A 21536-nucleotide genomic window follows, 5' to 3' on the forward strand; every position below is an offset into this window, starting at 1 on the left:
AGGCAACACAATGAGTTTTTTAATTTACATGTATGTCAAACATTGTAGTGTTGTTCAAGTAATACAATTGTTCCACTGTTGTTGTTTAAACATTAATATTTGGCGTATGCCTTTATTTCTTTACTCCAAAACAACACACCAGCGTACCGTTGGACTACAACGGTCATATTTCCACTTCTATGTATATATTAGGTAATCAACCACCACCAACCACTACAACTACAGAAATAACTGACTGCTTTGATAAAAAAAACAATGGTTGTAGAGAGCAGAAGCGCAAACTCTACGTCATCTACAAAGAATAGCTCAAACGTAGCGACTTCACCTCTCCTGTGTTACCACGGTTATAAACCGAAGCTGCAGACTTGCAAGCACACTAAGAACGTTGGACAGAGGTTTTATTCTTGTCCGTCATGGAAGGTAGTACATACATTACCTTATCTGTATAATAATTTTTAAGTATTAGTGACTAATGGGAAATTTTCAATGGCCAGGATGATAACTGTGGTTTTTTTTTGTGGGAGAATGAAGTGAATTGTCACATTCTAGAGACAATCAAAGACGAAAATTTGGAACTCAACAACACAATAATCCGCTGCAAATTTGAGAAAGAAAAGTTACAAATGAAAATAGACCACTTGCTTGAAAAATTGTCCGATGCGGAAATGAGGAACGTAGATTTGGCGAAACAAATGGTCGAAGCAAGGACTACTGAGAAAATGGCTTTTGGGTTGTGTTTTGTGTTGTCGTTCGTTTGGTTAATCGTTACAAGCTTAGGATGGGGACAATAATTCTACATATCCATGTAACAATTACAATTAATATGCAAATTTAAATACATTTGGCCTCAGTTTTTTTGGTGCTTACCATTTAAGAGTCAAATATTTTTGGGAATCAAATTGTATATGTAATGCACGCCTAGATCATACCTTTATTGATGACCAAAAGTCATTCACCATTTACCTTTATTGGATTTGGATATTTATTAAGAAGGAACAAATACAATTAATGAAGGACACATTACCCATATGGGTAATAATATTTAATCTTAAAACACTGTAAATTATTAAAAATATTTAATACAAGGTCTCCTAGTGACTATAAATGCAAATAGAGCATGCCTAAGACAAACCCCACCAACGTATCCTACCAAACTCAATCTTGCACAAAAAAATAGCCCCTTCCACAAATAACATCCAACTACATCATAATAGGTCAACACCATGGAAAATGGTCAAAATGTGTCCTCAATTGAGCAACATGAGCCCCATAAACAGGTATTGTCACATAATTTAGCTTAAACTTACATATCTATTGTCCTACTATTTAGTTTCTGTTTTCCAGATTTTATACAAAATGTATTACATACATGGATGTGGAAGCATTACATTGTTTGTTCAACAATTCATAACTAACTCGTCGGCAATTTCGTAGGAAACCGAACAACATATGTACACACACAATGTGGTGAGCATAAACAACTTCGGCACACAACCGGGTTTTCGGTTCGCACCAACTGATGAAGAGCTGCTACTATATTACTTAAAAGGGAAGGTGTTGGGAAAATCTTTGGGAAGGGACACGATTGGTGAAGTTAACGTTTTTAAATTTGCACCATGGGATCTTCCATATATGTCTTGTTCAAAAAGTAATGACTTAGTATGGTTTTTTTTTGCCCACCAGAAAAAAAATACGATAAGGGTAATAAGACTAACAGATCTAATATTTTTGGTTATTGGAAATCATCGGGGAAGGATAGGACCGTTAAAGAGAGAGCGTCACATCCTCCACGTCCTATAGGTACAATCAAATCATTAGTTTTCCACAAAGGAAAACCACCAAAGGGGGAGCGAACTAATTGGGTGATGTACGAGTATAGGCTATTAGAAGATAATATGTCCGATGTAACAAATAGCAATGGTTCGTATTGTGTCTACAAGTTATTTCAGAAAGAGGGTTTGGGACCACGAAATGGACACAACTACGGGGCTATATTTTACGAAAAGGATCTTGCGGAGAATTGCAGCTCAAGTACTAGTAACAACGTCGAATATCCTACAAATACAGCTCAATGTACTACAACTATTACGTTTACGTCATCAAACACGGACAACCAACATTTCAATGGAAATTTCTTAGACGATGAAGTGTTCATCAATAAGGGATGGGGGGAAATTCTTTCTATGTTGGATGACTAAATTAAAGAATGGAAAAATCGGATTTTTATTATCACTGCACTTTAAATTTTATGTTCAATATTCGTAGCATGAACATTGTACCCAATCTAAATCTCTTCAATGTATTATTACGCATGTTTTTTCTTAACAAATTATAGAACATTTAAATGACATTGTGTTTGAAAGTGTAAAAGTAATGTAAAAGAATTAAAAGAAAAAAATATATAAAGGAGACATAATCATGACAAAAATCTTACACGCCTTCCTATAAAAGTAACACATAAGTTCTTTACCTTTTTTTTTAATTTTATTTGTTATTAATATGGTACACACGGTTATTAATTAATATAGGCATGCTTTTACCTTTTTACACATTATTAATTAAATTGTTTCAATTAATTAATTTCAAAATTGACTATTTTTGGAACAAAATAGTCAACATGACAATCAAATCACGTTTAGAATGGGATTTAGACTACCCGCATTCTACTCTAATGGCCAAAGAGTTGCAGAGACATGCAACTTTTCAGATTCTTCTTGGGCAATCTTATCAAATAATATTCCACCCCATAAAACCCAAACAATCTTCCACATTTAAATCCCCTTATAACCCATCATCTCTCAAACTACTCCTTCCATTCGTTCCCTCAAACTACAACTCAAACCCGACAACTTCTCTCAAAAAAAATGGAACCAGTTATGGTTTTCGCGGATAACGAGCAAGCTAAAGGACAACCAAGGACCCCCAAGGTATGAAAATATGAAATCTTTTCGTTTTGGTTTTGTTTGGGTAACCAAGTTTGTTTGGTTTTTCCGTTAATAGAGTAGAGATTTTTCTTAATTTGCTATTAATTCTAATTGAACCACATGGTAGATTCAAATTACTTTCTTTGTGAGTAGGTTTCACTAGTTTAGGACCTTAAAATCGTGTAATAATTCATTTTGCTTTAGCTATTTCGTGTATAATCTATTATTACTAATTCGTTCCATCAATTTTTACTAATTGAATTCAATTTCATATTTAAAAAAATGCCCATTAAGCTGATTTCAAAAGAGATTTGTGATAAATTTATACTAAAATAAAATTACAATCCAATAATAATACTTTGTCTAGCATTAGTCTACAGGTCAAGTCCGAATTTTATAGTGGTTGAATCATAAAAAATAAAAATACACAAGAATGACTAAACTAAATTAAGAATGGTTCGAAAATCAGAAGTTTAATCCAAATTAAAAAATCTTAATGTTTCGAAAAAATTGATTGTACTGTTATTAAATTACATGTTCAATTCAGGTATTAGATACATAACGGATATTTTTTTCTTTGGCTATATTGAAAATATCCGTGAGATCTATCTAAACTACATTGACTATTCTACACTACAACAATTTCACATATTTTACTACTTGTATTGGGCTGATTTAAATGCAAGATAAGAGAAAACCTTGTACATATTAAAAAAAGTTCACAAATATAGTAATATTTAACATTCATGTTTTCAATTTCATTGACTACAATAACGTAAAAATACGTAAAGAATCGACATTGTGTAACAACTCGAACTTTTGCGTTTTTTTTTTGGAGATCCTAGTTTACAATATGTACCCTTATTGTGATTCGAATTAGTATTTCAACAACGGTAATTAACGACAAAGTGAACTTTAAAACCAAACAATAAATGACTTTTACTGTGGTTGTATTACAAAACTAGATCTTAACTTTCATTTAGATTAAACAATGACATGCATATGTCAAGTAAGGCTACTAAATATTAAAAACAAAACAATATGGAACTAATCAAATATATACACGAGTACACGACAACTACATACAAGTCTGGTGATTTTGTTGTGTACGGTATGCCCTAATATAACCAAAAAAAATTCCATGTAAATTAACAAGTTAAAGAACAAGTGTTCAAATCATCTTCTACATTCACTTTTTGTTAGGGTTGTGTGAATACTTATCAGTGCACTAGTACTTGCAGCTAAGTGTTGAACAAAAAAAGAAGGGCGAACCAGGTTACAGATTCGCTCCAACAGAGGAGGAGTTGATTTTATTTTTCCTAAGACGGAAAGTTTTGGGAAAACCAGACCGCGGTCATACAATATGTGAGGTAGACTATTACAAATACCCACCATGGGAACTTCCCAACCTATGCGGTTCAGACTCGGGAAATCGAATTTGGCATTTCTTCGCGAAGAAAGAGCTAAAATACAACACGGGTTGCAAAAAGAGCAGGCGTGATACACTATGGGGTTCATGGAAGAAAACAGGCAAAGATAAGCCTGTTAGATCATCCGCAACTCCAAGAGTGATCGGAAAAAAGTCAACCTTAATTTTTCACATGATGGTGCAGGGGAAGGTGGAAAAGGATAGGACAGATTGGGTTATGCATGAGTATAGGCTTGACGATGCTAAGCTACAGGGACAAAATGTGGATCAAGAATCTTACGTGATCATCAAGTTATATAAAAAAAAGCGGGATCGGACGCCAACCTGGAGATAACTATGGTGAGGCATTCTTGGAGGAGGATGGTATACGGATGATGATGAGCCTGAAATAAGAAATCAAGAGGAGAACGATGCCTTTGATATGTTGGCTAGGGACTACTCCTTGTTACCATGATAAAAAAAATGGATGCTGCTGCTGCTATGTATTTTGTTGTAATATAATTCAACCAAAACTAACTACAATGCTGAATCTAACCCACTGAAATTAGGGGTCTTTTGCTATATCATGATCGCCTTCATGTATATGTGGTTGATGTAGTTATGACTATGCAATAGGGGGGCTTTTGCCTTGACATTTCCCCTATGGTTGCGTTAATGACGTATGAATATTTCTGATTAAGTAGTATAGTTATGTTGTGTGTTCGTTGGGTTTCCCTAACGACATTACTTCACGAACAACTTCTTGTGAATTCTTATTACATGATATGTATTTTGTAATTTGCATTAGGGTGTGCAAAAAATCCGGAAAACCAAAATGGAATCCGAAAAGGCGGATAACCGAACCAAATAATAGGGTTAGGGTCAGTCTTTTTTATTTTAAAAAATAACGTAACCGAACATGCGGGTAAAAGACCCGAACAACGGGTCACCAAACCGTCTGAAATTACAATTTTGTTTTAAAATAATAGGTTTTTTAACCGATTTTTCCAATAATATTTTTTTACAACATTTATCTTATTGTTTTCTCCTAAATATTGTTGGTCTTGTTGTCTCGCTGTTTTGCTCAATTGTTTATATTTATTGTTGTCTGCTAATTACAAGACTATGAATCAAAGATTTTGTTTAGAAATATTTTAAAAAATGAATTACATTAGCCTAGCATACATTTATCGTGTTAAGAAATATTTTACAAAAATGAATTACATGTGCTAATATACATTTACATACTAGAACCCTAGGTCAAGCATTTATTTACTGATAAGGTAAAATATGCTAATATTTAACATTTATTTACTGAATACTAATTTAATATTCACTGTATATAGAATTATTATTATCTAAATAAACGTACAGTCAACACGCTCATATACTTTTCTTTTCAACAAATAGCAATGACTTCGGCCTCACGTCACAATGGTTACACGTCACAAGTACTATAGTTTGTACGAAAACAACAAGTTGATGCTTCATCTATAATTGGCTTTTGATTAAATGAATTAAGTTAGGTCAAACGTATAATAAAATTTATTGAGTGAATGATCTTCTCTTTCCTATGACTTTTCCATTTCATTAATTTGAAGTTTAATCCATTACCCAACTTGTTTTATTTATTTAGTCAATTGATTCTAACCTCTTTCCCTTGTTTTTATCCGCAGTTAAAGCCGGTGAGCCGGTGATAAATGACAAGTTGAGACATGTATTCTTCCTCATACTGATTATAAAAACGCATTGTGTTTAATTCCGGGCCGGGACAGTAACATATATACTTACAGGTTAGATTGCGCTTCTTAGTTGCTAGGGAGTACTCCCTCCGTCCGAGTAAATAGGTCTGGAGGTCCCTAAACTTTGCCAAAAGGAGCAGTTAGGTCCCTCAAGTTTCAAAAGGAGCATTTAGGTCCCTCAAAATGGATGGAAAACGCTGCTTTTTGTTTTCCGTCACTAACGGCCGTTAAAATTCAATTAAATTAAAAGGAAACTAAATAAAAGGCACTAAACGACAAAAAAACAGTTACATTTACCATTTACCAATAATTAAATAAAGGGAAATTCATTTCAGTTAGCTTTTTCCAAAAATATAGCCGTTGAGGCTCTCAAAAAACAGAGTATTTAACATTCCATGCACAACAAAACAACAATAAAACACTTAAAAAACAAAATTCTTTCTTCTCCATCTTCTGCTCTGTGTTTTTTCTCTGTTGCTCCACCATAGCTGACTCTTCTCAACAAAAAGGTATTTTTCTGCCATTTTTTTAAAAAATCTTAAGTTAGCTTATTTTAACAATAATTAAACATATTTAGGAAATAATTATTTAAACGTAATTTATTTGCAGAATGATGAACAGGGCTATCTCTTTGTTCAACAATGGTGATAATGAACACCCTAAGAGGTGCTACTGTGGATTCACAGTATCCATTCAAAAGACATGGACAAAAGAAAATCCTTGAAGGAGGTTCATTGCTTGTCCAGATTATGATGTTGAAACAAACAGAAGGGGTTGCATCTTTTTTAGATGGATTGATGAACAAGAACCAACAACTTGGCAAACAATTGTCATACTAGGGTTAATGCAAGATAAACAAAGCCTTGCTGCTGAAGTTGATAGTTTTAGGACAAAACTTAGTGAAGCTAACAATTATGCAAGGAAGAGGGAGGTAGACTATGTGATGAGCAAGATGAGAAGACTTATTAGTGTGAAATGTGAAGTGTGGGTTGTAATCCTAGTGGTTCTGTTTTTTTTTTATCTGGTTTGTTTTAAGTTAAGTGGGTTAAGTGGGTAGGTAAAATGTAATGATCTGCACTAATGAAATGTAATGAAGACTTTAAATTCAATAAAATCTAACCTCATGGTCTTTTTTCTAATCTTCTAGCCATTGCAAGATCCTGCAATGCTTTGCTTGATATTGTGTGTCCTTGACTTGGTTGAGTCTGTGACAATGGGAAGTCATGTGCAGGGAAGGAGTAGATGGTTTGCTCACCCCCATGATCAGAATAGAAAGCTGCAGGAGGTCTTTGCCTCTGTGGTGTTGGGAAATGTTGTGATATAGGCTGCATTAATTAAAACAAATTAGGAACAAGTTGGCTTCAGTACAGTAAAGTAACATGTAAGAAAGAATTTGAGTCTATTGAATGACTTACAGTAGCTATTCTTTGATACCCATTTGGGTAGGTATAAATACCCACACCCCTATTGTGCATTGGTATAGCTCAACTGGTTCTTGGGTGTTGTTGCTGTGGTGTGGTCTGCTCTGCAGTAGCATGATTGTTGCTCTGTTGTTGTTGCTTAGGGGCATTCTTGCAACCCCTTTTGTTGTGGCCTATCACACCACATAAGCTGCATTTCATAGAACAACCTGTTCTCTTCAGCTTACCAGATGCAGTTACCTCTCCAACACCATATCTCCTCTTTGTTTTAGGTCTTCCATTGACCTTTTTCACCTTTGGAGCCACAACAATGCTATCAGAAGTAGGCCACTCTTGAGGACCATTTAAAGGCTCTAACAAAAATTCATACGGATTTTTCATGAAATACCCCTGAATTTTTGCAAAATTCACCAAATGCCCCTCGACTTTCAGAAATTCACCAAATGCCCTCCACTTTTTAACAAATACACTATATACTCTTATTTATAAACTTAATACACAAGATGCCCTTAATGACGATTTTCCGTTAGCTCCGTTAACTTTTCCGTTAACTTTTTCCTTAACTAAACTAATTAACTCCTAATTAATCTAATTAACTACCCTAAAAAATATTTAACTGCCAACCCACAACTAACCTTCCTCCTAACTCACCCCTTTTATCTTCCCTCTCTCCTTCTTCCATGGATGCCCAATACCGATCTGCTACTTCCCTTTCTCCTTCTTCAATGGACTCCCAATCCCGATCTGCTACTAACCTTTCTCCTCTCTCCCTTTCAAATTTGAAAATAAAAATCAAAATAATGCCTCACAAATTCAGTGGCTATAGCATTAGCAGAAGCACACAATCATACTCCTCACAAAGACGCACCAATCATACCTCTTTTCAACACCATTAACCACCACCCTTCCTACTAAACCACCTCCTCTTGCTCCGGCCGCATCTCCATTTTCTCTCACCTCCTAAACAACCCCAAATGAGGCACATGGGCTTTCATCTCCCACGACCCGGTGGACCCGAATTCGATCCTCAACCTCATCTTCCCACCCACCACCACAATCGTCGCCGGCGAGTCAGCTAACTCGCCCGAATCGACCAACTCAGACTCGTTCGGGTGAGTGTTCCGATTCGAGCCCCTTGTCGTCGTCGTTGAGTGAAAGGACGTGGGTGCGACTCAGTTCTTGGTGGCATTGGCTATATCTCGTGGGTTCAGGGAGTCTGGGATTACTAGTGTGACTGGTAAAAGGGTGATTGTTGCAATTTTTGTGTTAATTAGCTTTTTGTTTTGGTTTTAAAGCAAATTTAAGGGGGAGGAGAGATATTGGGCGGATTTCAATGGTGAGAAGAAGAGGAAGAACCGAAGAATGAAGGTGGGGGAGAGAGATTGGGCATAAGATGGAAGATGGTGAGGGAAATAAGTAAAGGAAAATAAAGTTTTTTATTTTTAAATTTAGTTAGGGTAATTAAGATAAGTATGGATTAATAGAGTTAATTAGGTTAAAGTTGACGGAAATCTAACGGAATTTACAGAAAATGCTCACTAAGGGTATATAGTGTATTTGTTAAAAAGTGGAGGGTATTTGGTGAATTTCTGAAAGTCGAGGGGCATTTGGTGAATTTTGCAAAAACTCGGGGGTATTTCATGAAAAATCCGAAATTCATATGCCTTCATGTAGGTCTGTTTGCAGAAATATGCATTGACATATTGTTCTGGGTGGTCTACTTTATTCCATATAGCAACAATTGCATGTTTGCATGGAATCCCACTCACCTGCCATGCATTGCAACTGCAAGTATGTTGGTTCAGATCCACCACATACTTAACCTGTTTTGCACCTTCTCTTACTCCATAGCAAAACCCACCATCCCAGTATGCATTCCAACCCCTAGCCCAAATTTTGTGTTTCTCTAACTGAATTTGGATCCTAGGACACAACATTATCTCCTTTTTCCCAATGAAATCTCTTTTCTTATGCAGTCTTTCCATCAAACCCTCTCTGATATCTTCCAACATGGTAATAATAGGCTTGTGCCTTGCACTCAAGATGTATGCATTAAACACCTCACTCATGTTGTTGTCTACACTGTCACAACAAGATAATGGAGTGTAGAATGCCCTACACCATTTCTTGTAGTTTCTTTTCAGTAGGTCTTCAGCAGCTTCATGTGAAATACCCCTCATTACTTCAATGTTTTCATTGAAGTGATTTACTGTGTTGCTTTTTGCAATAGTCTAGAATTGTTTTCTGTATTCTAAACCACCTCCAAACACTCCCCTAAAGTTACAGTACACATGCCTTGCACACACCCTACTTTCAGCTTGTGGAAACACATTTGACACAGCAGCAAGTAAACCCTTTTGTTGGTCAGACATGAATGTGTACCCTGCTCCTTCACTAGTGCCTAAATCAGTAGCTAGAAGTTCTAGAAACCAACTCCATGTGTCAGTGCTCTCAACCTCACAAATAGCCCAAGCCAAAGGGAACATTTGATTGTTTCCATCCCTCCCTACTGCTACTAACAATTGACCCCCAAATGGTCCCTTTAAGAAACATCCATCAAGTGATATGAAAGGTCTGCATCCTGCCAAGAACCCTTTCCTAAGTGCCTCAAAACACAAATACAGTCTGTCAAACACATTTGCATCCAACTTCAACTTCACTGTGTTCCCTGGATTGCTTCTTAGTATCTCAGCTGCATACCTCGGGAGTAATGCATACTGCTCTTTGTATTCACCAACAATGAGTGCTTGACCCCTTCTCCTAGCCCTGGCAGCCTTGTCTTTGCTCACCCTTATACCCTTTTCTAACCAAATGGTTTCCTGAATATCTTGCACTCTCATGTAAGGGTTAACCTTAAACAGATTCTGGTAGTGTTCTGCAATCCAATGTGAAGTCATCTTCTTAATGATAGGTGTCCTACCACAAGTGTGCTCACTGACAAATGTTTTCACTGTAAATGACCTTCTTCCTCTATCCCATGAAGCCCAAATTCTCCATTTACAACATTTATCTTTGTGCTCACACTCTGCACAAACCCTAGTGGAATCATTTTTAGAAAATGGAATGTTTCTTCCTTTATCAATTGAATAATCTATGATTGCTTTCCTAAATGTCTTTGGATTCTCAAACTGTTGCCCAACATAAAAAGTGGCTTCCCTCTCTTCAGTTTCAGTGTTGTTTTGCTTCTGTTTCCCTCTCCCCCTCTTATGGTGTTGTGGTGCAACTAAGTAACCAACATCATCCTCATCTTCTGACTCACTAGGGCTGTCTAAGTCACTGTATCCATCAAAGTCATCCCCCAAATTCAGACCACCTTCTACTTTACTTTCTGCTAGTTTTTTCAGCATTACTAACTCCTCAAAATAAGCCTTTTCCCTTCTCATATCATCAGATATCTTAGACCTAGCAGTGGCTAACTCATCATCATCCTCATCTGTACCCTCTGAATCATAATCAATTTCAGGTTGAGGCATATTTTGAGGTTGAATTTGAGGTTCAGGTTGAGGTTCAGGTTGTTTGGGTGGGAGTACTGTAAAAGGTGGTTCCACATAATCAGGATTTAAGTCAACCACATCAGTATTCAACAACTCAAGGAAGCTACCTTTCCCTCCTCCCCCTCCTCCACTCCTGTTTAGGTTAAAGTTGTAGGTGGGTTTGATTTTATGTTCAATGTATATATGAATGCTTTTGTATTCAAAGAGTAAAGCTAAGAAAGGGTCACAAGTACTACTATCAAAACCTAAAAACCTAACCCCATTCTTGAATTCTTTCCTAGGGTTCCAGAAATGTACTTTCTCTATATCATTATAACCTAAACTATCGACTAATTCCTTAACATATTTGCCATCTGCATTCTCATGGATGTAATCAAAGACATCCACCCTCCCCCCACTATAAACCATATCACCTTGCACAACCCATTCACCACCATGATGCACATATATGCAAGGGTTCAAAGTCAAATCATCAACATCTGATTAAAGTTAAACAATATCAATTAAAAAAACAAAACTTTAAGAAATCAAACCAAACCAAATCTTGAATAACAACACAAGAGATAACAAAAGGTTAAATTGCATTCATTCATTCATCCATCATGATCAGAATTCATTTACAAAAGGGTAGGCTTCAACCCTAACATTTCAAACCTCAATCCACTATTGAGGGAGAAGCCTACGGTTAGATATAAACTACTGTCATAACAGTGACAAATACCAAAAACCAACATTTGTCACATTCACAAAAACCTAATTGCAATGACAGTAGTAATGTAATTGTCCTTGAAAATTAAAAATAAAAAAAGCTATAAACAAGCTGGATCATCATAAGCTTGACAAAAGAGGGGCCACCACCAGCGTCACCACCACCCCTGCATGGCCTCCACCACCAGCTACTCCTCCTCCTTGAAAAGGAGGGGGAAGCCGTCAAAGTAGACCGTCATGTCCTTGTCCATCCAGGCGTGGAAGTCACGGCCATCATTGTCAATGATGTCCATGATCACCCACTCCCGCAGCCACGCGCGGTAGCGTCCTTGAGGGTAGTGGTATGGGAGGCGGTACCGCAACTTGGCCCACCTACGCCACTGCTTGCACACCATCTGCACAGCAGCCTGCCCCTCCCAGTCCAGCTTGGTGAAGATCTGGGTGATGAGGATGTCTTGATGATGACAAAGGGGGTGTGCCTCCCTTAAAGCAAGGTCTCCTAAAGTCAAAGTAACGGCCAAAGTCAATAAAATAGTAAGTAAACCCCAATTATTATACGGAATCTAGATTAAAATACTTCCAAATTAAACAATAGTTTAAATAAACACCATTTTCAAGAACATGCAAGAATCAATTCGAAATAATCAAACTCTATTTTTTATTTAAGTGAATCAAAAACAGTAAGTGAAACCCTAATTACTACAAAATCTAGTTTAAATTAATTCCAAATTAGGCAACAATTGTATAATTTAACATATTAAACACCATTTTCAAGAACATGCAATCATCAATTCGAATTAATCAAACTTTGTTTTTTATTTAAGTGAATCAAAAACAGTAAGTGAAACCCTAATTACTACAAAATCTAGTTTAAATTAATTCCAAATTAGGCAACAATTGTATAATTTAACATATTAAACACCATTTTCAAGAACATGCAAGCATCAATTCGAATTAAATATTGGAAAGTAAAAACGGACGAAACCCTAATTCCAACTTCAATTGATAAATTATGCGAAATCAGCCCACGATTGTTTAAATTAACATATAAAACACCACAATCAAGATAATGCATGCACCAATTTTGGGAAAAAGTTACTTAACAAAAAAAGCCCTAATTTATCATGGCTCAACTGCAAACATTTATTGAAAAAACCGACAAATTGAATGAAAATACCTTCGTCCCATCTGGAAATTCTTGTTCTTTTGGGGGTGCGACATTCCCACTTGGAATCACTAGAGCGTTTGTTGGATACGCAAGAACCCATTTTTGCGGAAAACTCAGAGCAATAACTTCAAATTCTCTTAAGTGTTTGAGTGAGTAAATGGCAAAAAGACAACTGAGAGTGAAAATGGGGGGGGGGGGGGGGACCATATAAATAGGAAGTGAAAAGGGGGGAAATAGGGTTGGGAACAGTAAAAATATTACCGCCAAAACATTATTAGGAAGGAACCACAAAAAACGAGGGAAGTTGGAAGGTTTCCATGTGTACACATTGAAAAAGTAAGTTGAAAAGGCTAAGTAATTGGAAAAGGCTTCTTTTCATCAAAATCATCTGTTTTCAATCATTAATCTACGTGTATATTAATTCTCCTTTTATTTTAATAATTTTTTATATTATTATATTCATTTTAACGGCTGTTAGTGACGGAAAACAAAAAGCAGCGTTTTCCATCCATTTTGAGGGACCTAAATGCTCCTTTTGAAACTTGAGGGACCTAACTTCTCCTTTTGGCAAAGTTTAGGGACCTTCAGTACAGTTTACTCCCCTCCGTCCCTTAATACTTACACCGCTTTTCTTTTCGGGCCGTCCCTTAATACTTGCACCGCTTCTATAAATGGAAATCTTTACCAATATTATATAATTTCTCACATTTACCTACTACCCCACCTACACCCTTATTCCATATAAAAAATCATTTAAAAATCAACACCCCTCACTCACCACTCCCCACCCCTTACACATTTCCCACTAACTATATTAAAAAAATACCAGACTATCAACAAACACCCATTAAATTAATAAGTCAATTCAAATGTCTTAAACTCCGCACCGGTCAAACCGGTGCGAGTATTAAGGGACGGAGGGAGTAATTGTTAATTACTACGTAACTTACAATGTTGCTATGCAAAACTAAGGCTCTGTTCTTTTTGGGTTAATTTAGTTTCAGATCGAACTTTATTTCCAGTTCAGTTATGTTCAGTTCAAGAGCATTCAGTTCAGTTTAATTAATTTCAGTTAAGTTCGATTCAGTTAATTTCAATTCAGTCCAGTTATGTCCAGTCCAATCCAGTTAAGTTGAGTTAAGTTAAGTAAGTTGAGTTAAGTTAGGTAAGTTGAGTTAAGTTAAGCTAGTAAGTTAAGTTCAGTTCAGTTTGATTCAGTTTAGTTCAATTCAATTCAATTCAATTCACACATTGATGTAATGCAACCTGATACAAACTTTGTTCGGTTGGTGTGTTGTGGTGTTACGTGTCCCATTCTACACATTTAATGATTTTGTAACTGTCCTTTGATTTTTCATCTCTACTGCCTTATCTCGTTATGATTTTTTTTTAAACCCTTTATTGGTGTTGCTATAGAACACATGCACTATGGATGTCAACTAGCTTATTTGGTAAAGTGTTGAAGGGTGGTATCCAAAACCTGGGATCGAATCCGAGAGAGGCTACATCGCTGGTAACCAGCGGCACAATTACCCCATACCCACCTTAAAAAAAAATGGAAACATGACCCACCTTTAAATAAATGTGTAAAAGTGTTGCTAACTTGGTATATACTGTCATTGGTAATATAAGTATTGTCATTGTTGTATATATACTGTCATTGTTGTATTAAAATACTGTCACAATCACCCAAAAAAAGGAAATTATGTATACAACTGTAATGAAATATAAAAAGTAAAGAGACCACTTAAATGAATGGATAAAAATGTTGCATATTAAATGAATGAGCAAAAGTATGTATACAAGTGTTTGTATTGTCATCGTTTGCATAAATACTGTCATTGTTGTATTAAAATATTGTCATTTTTGTACTAATTACTGTCATTGTTGCCCATACGTAATACTTTGTTTGACTTTTCAACTCTTGAGCGGAAATTACAATTTTACCCCGGGTATGGGGTAATTGTGCCGCTGGTTACCAGCGATGTAGCCTCCCTCGATCGAATCCTGTCACCTTGCCTTTAATAACTCTCTCCACAAAAAAAAAAAGAAGTATTAGAATACATGCACTAAAAAATCAGCTTCCTCTTCCTTTTACTTCTGATAATTATATTCCCTACCATTATCAAGAGTTCTTAATTTCCCTTAACAGAGTTTGTTTATGTTAAATCTTGGGGGGAAAACACCAACTCCGATTTCACTAATAAATGAGGCTAATTACAATTTTGTTTCTAAAACAACATTTTAAGGTGTCACAAGACTCACAACACAATCTCTCAAGCACGTTAAACAATTTGTCCCACGTTCCTGATGATTTTCTGATTTATAAATACGGTAGATTGATTTTTACAAACTAAAAAAATTGACAAATTATTTTTTACCACCTAAAATTAACATAAATTGTATTTTACCATCTAAAAAAATAAACGTTACATGGGGTTCTTTTTGGCCGTATAAATATACTTTTCCTACAAGCACATCTTCTCTCCTCAAGGGATATCTGTTAGATCGATGACCTAAACCAATACGTAGTACACTTCTTGATTTGTTTCCCAGTAGATGACTTGACTTGCACTGTTATTTTTTAAACCCACCCCCCCGCCCCAATATACTACTTGTATTGTATGTTTTGTTTACAATACTTTAATGGCACGTTTGGGAACCCGAATTTCATTTGAAATTCTGGATTTGGACCAATTATCTTATTTGAGAATCAGGAGTACATGAAACTTTGAATTAGATTTGGGCCAAATCTAAGGCTTTCAAAAACCCAGACTTAGGTTAAGAATTTGAAATCCAAAGTTAAATGTGGTAATTTGAAATCCATTTGTTTTTCTCTCCCCTACTTACAGCCGTCCTACGTCTTCTTCTCTCTTCACTTTCTCTTCCCTTAGCTTCCATTGATGAACAACCCAAAACTCGATCGACTCTCTCAACCTTCAACAATTCCCTCTCCTTTACCACTCTTTATCTCTCCACTATCACCCTCGTTCTCGCAACTTCTTCATAGCCTTGTTATCATCGGCGCCAACAATTTAGCTAAAAAAGTAGATTATTTGAAGAGAAGTGGTTACTGGTGATGGTGTATCTACCGGAAAATGAAACTCCACCGAGAATGTCACTGGCGGTGGAAGCGGGGGAATCGTTAACAGTCAATTCAGACACCATTTTTTACTAAAACGTATCAAGTTATAGATCCTTCAAATTATAGTGGTCAATTGAAATTCCTTATATTCCCAACAACATATTAAAGTTTGAAATTATGGATTTCAAATTCTCATGTTTCCCAAACACAAAATTTGGAATTGAATTCCAAGATTTCAATATATTCCAGAAATTGAAATCTATAATTTCAAATGAATTCAATGTTTCCAAACTCAACCTAATGTTCATTTGATATACTAGCATTTTTTATTTCATATGCCATAACATGTATCACGTCTCTTGCAAAATATATCATGTACACATGTGCACGATACTCAATCTGCACGGGAAGAACAAAAATTGCTCCTATGAAAAGGAAATTACATATACTCCCTCTGTTTCGAAATAATTGGGACACTTTAACTTTTGACAATATTTGCAAAATTTCAATTTGACTATCATTTCTGATTTATGGGTAAGGAAAAATATAGTTGTGTGAGATTTTATTTGATTCGTCTCGATATGTACTTTCGGAATACCATGTGTTGGTGTACAGAGTTCAAGATCAACAGCTAATCTCCTCACTTCGATTGTCCTCAGTTGCATCAGTTCTACATAGAGGAAGCCACCCCTTATTCAAGCACATCGTATGCTGACAAGCCTAACCATCTTCTAGAAGCTATGACATCAGCCTTATGACATCATCTCTAACTACCTATCCTATATTTCAGGAATTCTGTTAGAAGTTTGTTAGGTGATCTCGGTTGTAATAATGTTGCACTGACAATTGTAATTGCTGATGTGTAAGTTTGTAGCTCTCTCATTGGTTGGAACACATCACCAATCACATTGTATTTATAGTTTACTCAGCTACTGTAATTCATTCAATTCATTCTTTCAGAAATAAATAAAATTCTCTCTAAAGTTTTCTGATCTCTTTCTCCTTCAATGCTTACTGATAATCAGTTTCAAGCAACAAACTCAACCTAAATGTTGAGTTCTAACATGGTATCAGAGCAGTGATCAATCGATCCTGCGTTTTTCTCTTCTTCTTGTTATTTCTTTAATCAAATCTTCAGAGAAATTGTGATTACACAACAAACAAAATGCCTGTAGATCAGCAAGATCCATCACAGAATCCCAATTCTGCTTACTACCTTAGTAATAGTGATTTGAATACCACAAAATTGGTGAATATTGAGTTTGAAGGTGAAGGAAAAAGTTTAAGTGACTGGAGAAGATCAATGATGATAGCATTGTCTGCTAGGAACAAGCTTTTCTTTGTAGATGGCAGTCTGAATCAACCAGCAACTAATTCTACAAACTACAAAATGTGGATCAGGTGTAATGACTTGGTCATTTCATGGATACTGGCATCTCTTGAACCTTCAGTTGCAAGAAGTGTTATGTACCTTAAAACTGCAAGAGCAATATGGCTCGATTTAGAGGAAAGATATTGCAGAGAATCTGGACCTCAGCTACTTTCTGTTCAACAGCAGTTAAGTGAATTAACACAAGGAGATGATGAAGCAGTTGCTAGTTTCTTCACCAAGATCAAACTTCTATGGGACCAGCTGGATGGATTAGAACCTTTACCTGTTTGTGTTTGCACAGGCTGCATTTGCACACTCACTTAGAAATTGTTGAAAACACAGCAGAATCAAAGATTGATTCAGTTTTTGATGAAACTGAATCAGAAGTATGAGCATACTAAGAGTACTATATTAATGATGAATCCTTTACCTACAATTTCAAAGGCCTATGGTCTTTTACTTCAGGAAGAACAGCAGAAGGAAGTACATAATCACAGAGTTCAAGCACATTCAGAGTCCACAGCATTCAATGCAAGAAGATTTGACAATAAACCTTACAAGAATAAGTACAATTCAAGTTCTAATCCTCAAAATGCAGGATCTGGAAGTCAGTATAGAAGCTTTAACAACACTAGGAACAATCTGTTATGTGATCACTGTAAGATGAGAAATCATACTATTGATAAATGATGGAAACTTCATGGTTATCCAAAGGATTTTAAGGGTAAAGGAAAGAGAATAGCAGCAGCAGCTCAACTGGATGAGTTTACTTCTAAAGAAACTCAAGGAGAGGCAGATGCAGGGATAATTCATGCTACTTTTACAGAAGAGCAATACACTCAATTAATGAAATGCCTACAGAATCAGCAAGTTGCTAATCAAGTTGAGAATACTGGCTCTCACTCACTTGGATTAGTAACTAGTTCTCAACCTAAAGGTACATTTTGTTTTCTGTCTAATTTCAAAAGAAAAAGGATATTAGACAGTGGTGCCAGTGACCATATGTGTTCTGATCTATCACTTTTCACTACATTTGAGACTGTACATGATGACCAGCACACTATTAATATACCTGATGGAACTGAATTAAGAGTAAAACATAAATGTTCAATACAGTTGAGTCAAGATATCATTCTCAGAGATATTTTACATGTCCCAATTTCCAGTTTAATCTGATATCTATTTCTAAACTCTACTGTGACACTAAATGTTCAATCTATTTTACAAATGGTGAATGTTACATTCAGGACCCTTCCAAGAACAAGCATACTATGCTTGGTAAGTTGGAGAGAGGTCTGTATAGCCTAAATGAAGAGCTCTTTGCACCAGACAGGATTCCAGTTTCAAATAAGTATGCTATTTCAGCAGTCAAGCCAGCAGCAATACAAGAAGCCAAGTTGTGGCATCTCAGACTTGGACACATGTCTTTTGGAAAAATAAAAGGTCTCAAAGGTGTTGATGTACATGGTTGTTTAGCTGAATCATTTTGTCAAATCTGTCCACTAGCCAAACAAACTAGATTTCCATTTTCATCTAGTTGTATCAAGACCACTACACCTTTTGAACTAATTCATATTGATGTATGGGGGGCCATATTTAGTTTTAGATACTTCTAGATGTAATCAATTCCTTACAATTGTTGATGATTATACTAGGATGACTTGGACACATCTTATGAGAAATAAAACAGACTTAGTTCAAATTATGTCTCAGTTTTTACAGTATGTTGAGAATCAGTTTGGCTTAACTGTGAAACAAGTGAGATATGATAATGCTCCTGATCTCACTAAGGGAAAAATGAAAGAATTGTTTCTTGAAAAGGGTATTCTAGGACTGACCAGTTGCAGCCATACACCTCAGCAAAATGGTGTTGTGGAGAGAAAACATAAACACCTTCTTGAAACTGCCAGAGCTTTGTCTTTTCAATCTAAGCTTCCTGACAAATATTGGAGTGCTTGTGTACTTAAAGCAACATACCTGATAAACAGAATGCCTTTTAAAAGCATAAATTTCTCTACTCCCTATGAAACGTTGTCAAAAGCAAACCTGATCTTTCTCATTTAAGAGTGTTTGGCTGCCTATGCTATATAACCACTTCCAAAGTACAGAGGTCAAAGTTTGACCCAAGAGCAGATCCATGTGTGTTCATTGGATATCCCTCAACACAAAAGGCTTACAAAGTTTTAAATCTCTCAAACAATAAAATTATTTCATCCAGAGATGTTCATTTTCATGAGCATCACTTCCCTTTCCATTATTTTTCTGATCCTAATACAACTTACTCAACCAAATTTTTCTTACCCCTTGTAACTTCATTTTCAGATTCTTTTTCAATTTCACCAATCCAGCAACAAGAACTTCAGCATACATCACCTGAAGATGAACCTACTCCTAATTCTTCTACTAATATACCTTTTGAAATAACTCCAGAAGAACCCACACATTCCATTTCTCCTCCAAATTCTCCTGTTGTTCCAACTGTGTCTTTACCCTCTATTGAACAACCTTGCAGAAAGTCCACCAGGATCTCTAAACCTCCAACACATCTTAAGGACTTTGTTTGCTCCAAACCTGTCAAACACTGGTGTAACCTTGTTGCTTATGACACTCTTCCTGACACACATAAAGTCTTGATTGCTGCTCATTTAAGTCACATAGAACCTATTTCCTATAGGGAAGCTGCTACTGATGCTAGATGGTTGGATGCCATGGAAAAGGAAATCACTGCCTTAAACAACAACCACACTTGAGATTTTGTTAATCTACCTAAGGGTAAGAAAGCCATTGGGTGTAAATGGGTGTATAGAATTAAAAAGAATGCAGATGGTTCAGTTGAGAGGTACAAGGCCAGACTGGTTGCCAAAGGTTTTTACACAAAAATATGGCATTGATTACCATGAAACTTTTTCTCCAGTGGTAAAAATGTCTATAGTAAGGTGTTTGATCTCTCTTGCGGCTAGTAAAGGCTGGAAGCTATTTCAATTAGACATAAACAATGCCTTCCTTCATGGACACCTTGATGAAGAAGTTTATATGAAGGTTCCTGATGGTGTTCATGCTCGTACAGGCCATGTTTGTAAGCTCAGAAAGTCACTCTATGGTCTCAAACAAGCTTCTAGGCAATGGTTTGCTAGATTGCTTGATGAATTGAAGTCTTCTCACATTACTCCTTATTCATTAAACACCACTCTTCTCACATTACAATTGTGGCTGTGTATGTGGATGATATTATTGTTACAGGTTCTGATGAAGCTGAAATCTCTTCATTAAAGGCACATCTTCACTACACCTTCAGCATCAAAGACTGGGTTTTCTCAATTACTTTCTTGGGATTGAAATCAGTCAGACCTCTGATGGATATATCCTAACTCAAAGAAAATACACAAAAGAAATGTTGTCTGACTGTGAGCTTGACATTTCCAAGCCAGCAGTTACTCCATTTCCTCTGAACCGTAAGATTACACCAGAAGGAGAGGATTTCCCCAATGTTGATCTGTATAGGTGCTATGTTGGCAAACTCAACTTTCTTACCCACACCAGACCAGGCCTTTGTTGTGCAATCACTCAGTCAATTTATGCACTCCCCTAAGCTTGATCATGTTCAAGCTCCCACTCATACTCTCAGATATGTCAATCATACAGCAGGTCAAGGGATCCTTTTCAAGGCTACATATCAACTAACATTACAAGCCTTTTCTGACTCTGATTGGGCAGCTTGCACTTCCACCAGAAGATCAGTCACAGGCTACATTCTACTTCTTGGCAATTCCCCAATTAGCTGGAAATCTAAAAAGCAGTCTACAGTTTCTAGAAGCTCCTCTGAGGCAGAATATAGGGCAATGTCTCAAGCTGCAAGTGAGGTTACATGGATTGTTAGATTATTGGAAGAGTTAGGCATCACCAATCTGAAGCCAGTTCAGCTAAACTGTGACAATCAGTCAGCACTGTATATTGCTAAAAATCCCATTTTTCATGAGAGGACAAAACACATTGAAGTGGACTGTCATTTCACTAGGGATAAAGTCCTTGAAGGACTTCTCCAACTCAATTATCTTCCCACTCAGCACCAGCTAGCTGACATTTTCACAAAGATTCTTCCTGGGTGTCAACATAGGATTCTATCTTCCAAACTTGTTATGGTTCATACCTTTCCCACACCAAGTTTGAAGGGGGGGTGTTGGTGTACAGAGTTCAAGATCAACAGCTAATCTCCT

The 21536-nt window shown here is 36.3% G+C and overlaps 1 protein-coding gene across 1 annotated transcript; it reads left to right on the forward strand.

Moving 5' to 3' along the window:
- The first annotated feature begins 2864 nt into the window (after nucleotides 1–2864).
- LOC130463253 (NAC domain-containing protein 82-like) lies at nucleotides 2865–4687 on the forward strand. The gene is made up of 2 exons (XM_056832330.1): nucleotides 2865–2927; nucleotides 4166–4687. Exons 1-2 carry the CDS (start codon nucleotides 2865–2867, stop codon nucleotides 4685–4687), a joined length of 585 nt encoding a protein of 194 aa, XP_056688308.1.
- The last annotated feature ends 16849 nt before the right edge of the window (nucleotides 4688–21536 follow it).

This window comes from Spinacia oleracea, chromosome 6 (assembly GCF_020520425.1).
Source record: "Spinacia oleracea cultivar Varoflay chromosome 6, BTI_SOV_V1, whole genome shotgun sequence".
Lineage (NCBI taxonomy): Eukaryota > Viridiplantae > Streptophyta > Magnoliopsida > Caryophyllales > Amaranthaceae > Spinacia > Spinacia oleracea.

Excerpts from the sequence above, each read along its gene's own strand:
- LOC130463253 (XM_056832330.1), top strand. The coding sequence starts at position 2,865 with ATGGAACCAGTTATGGTTTTCGCGGATAACGAGCAAGCTAAAGGACAA. Across the intron at positions 2,928-4,165 it reads GACAACCAAGGACCCCCAAG|CTAAGTGTTGAACAAAAAAA; the intron begins GTATGAAAATAT and ends TAGTACTTGCAG.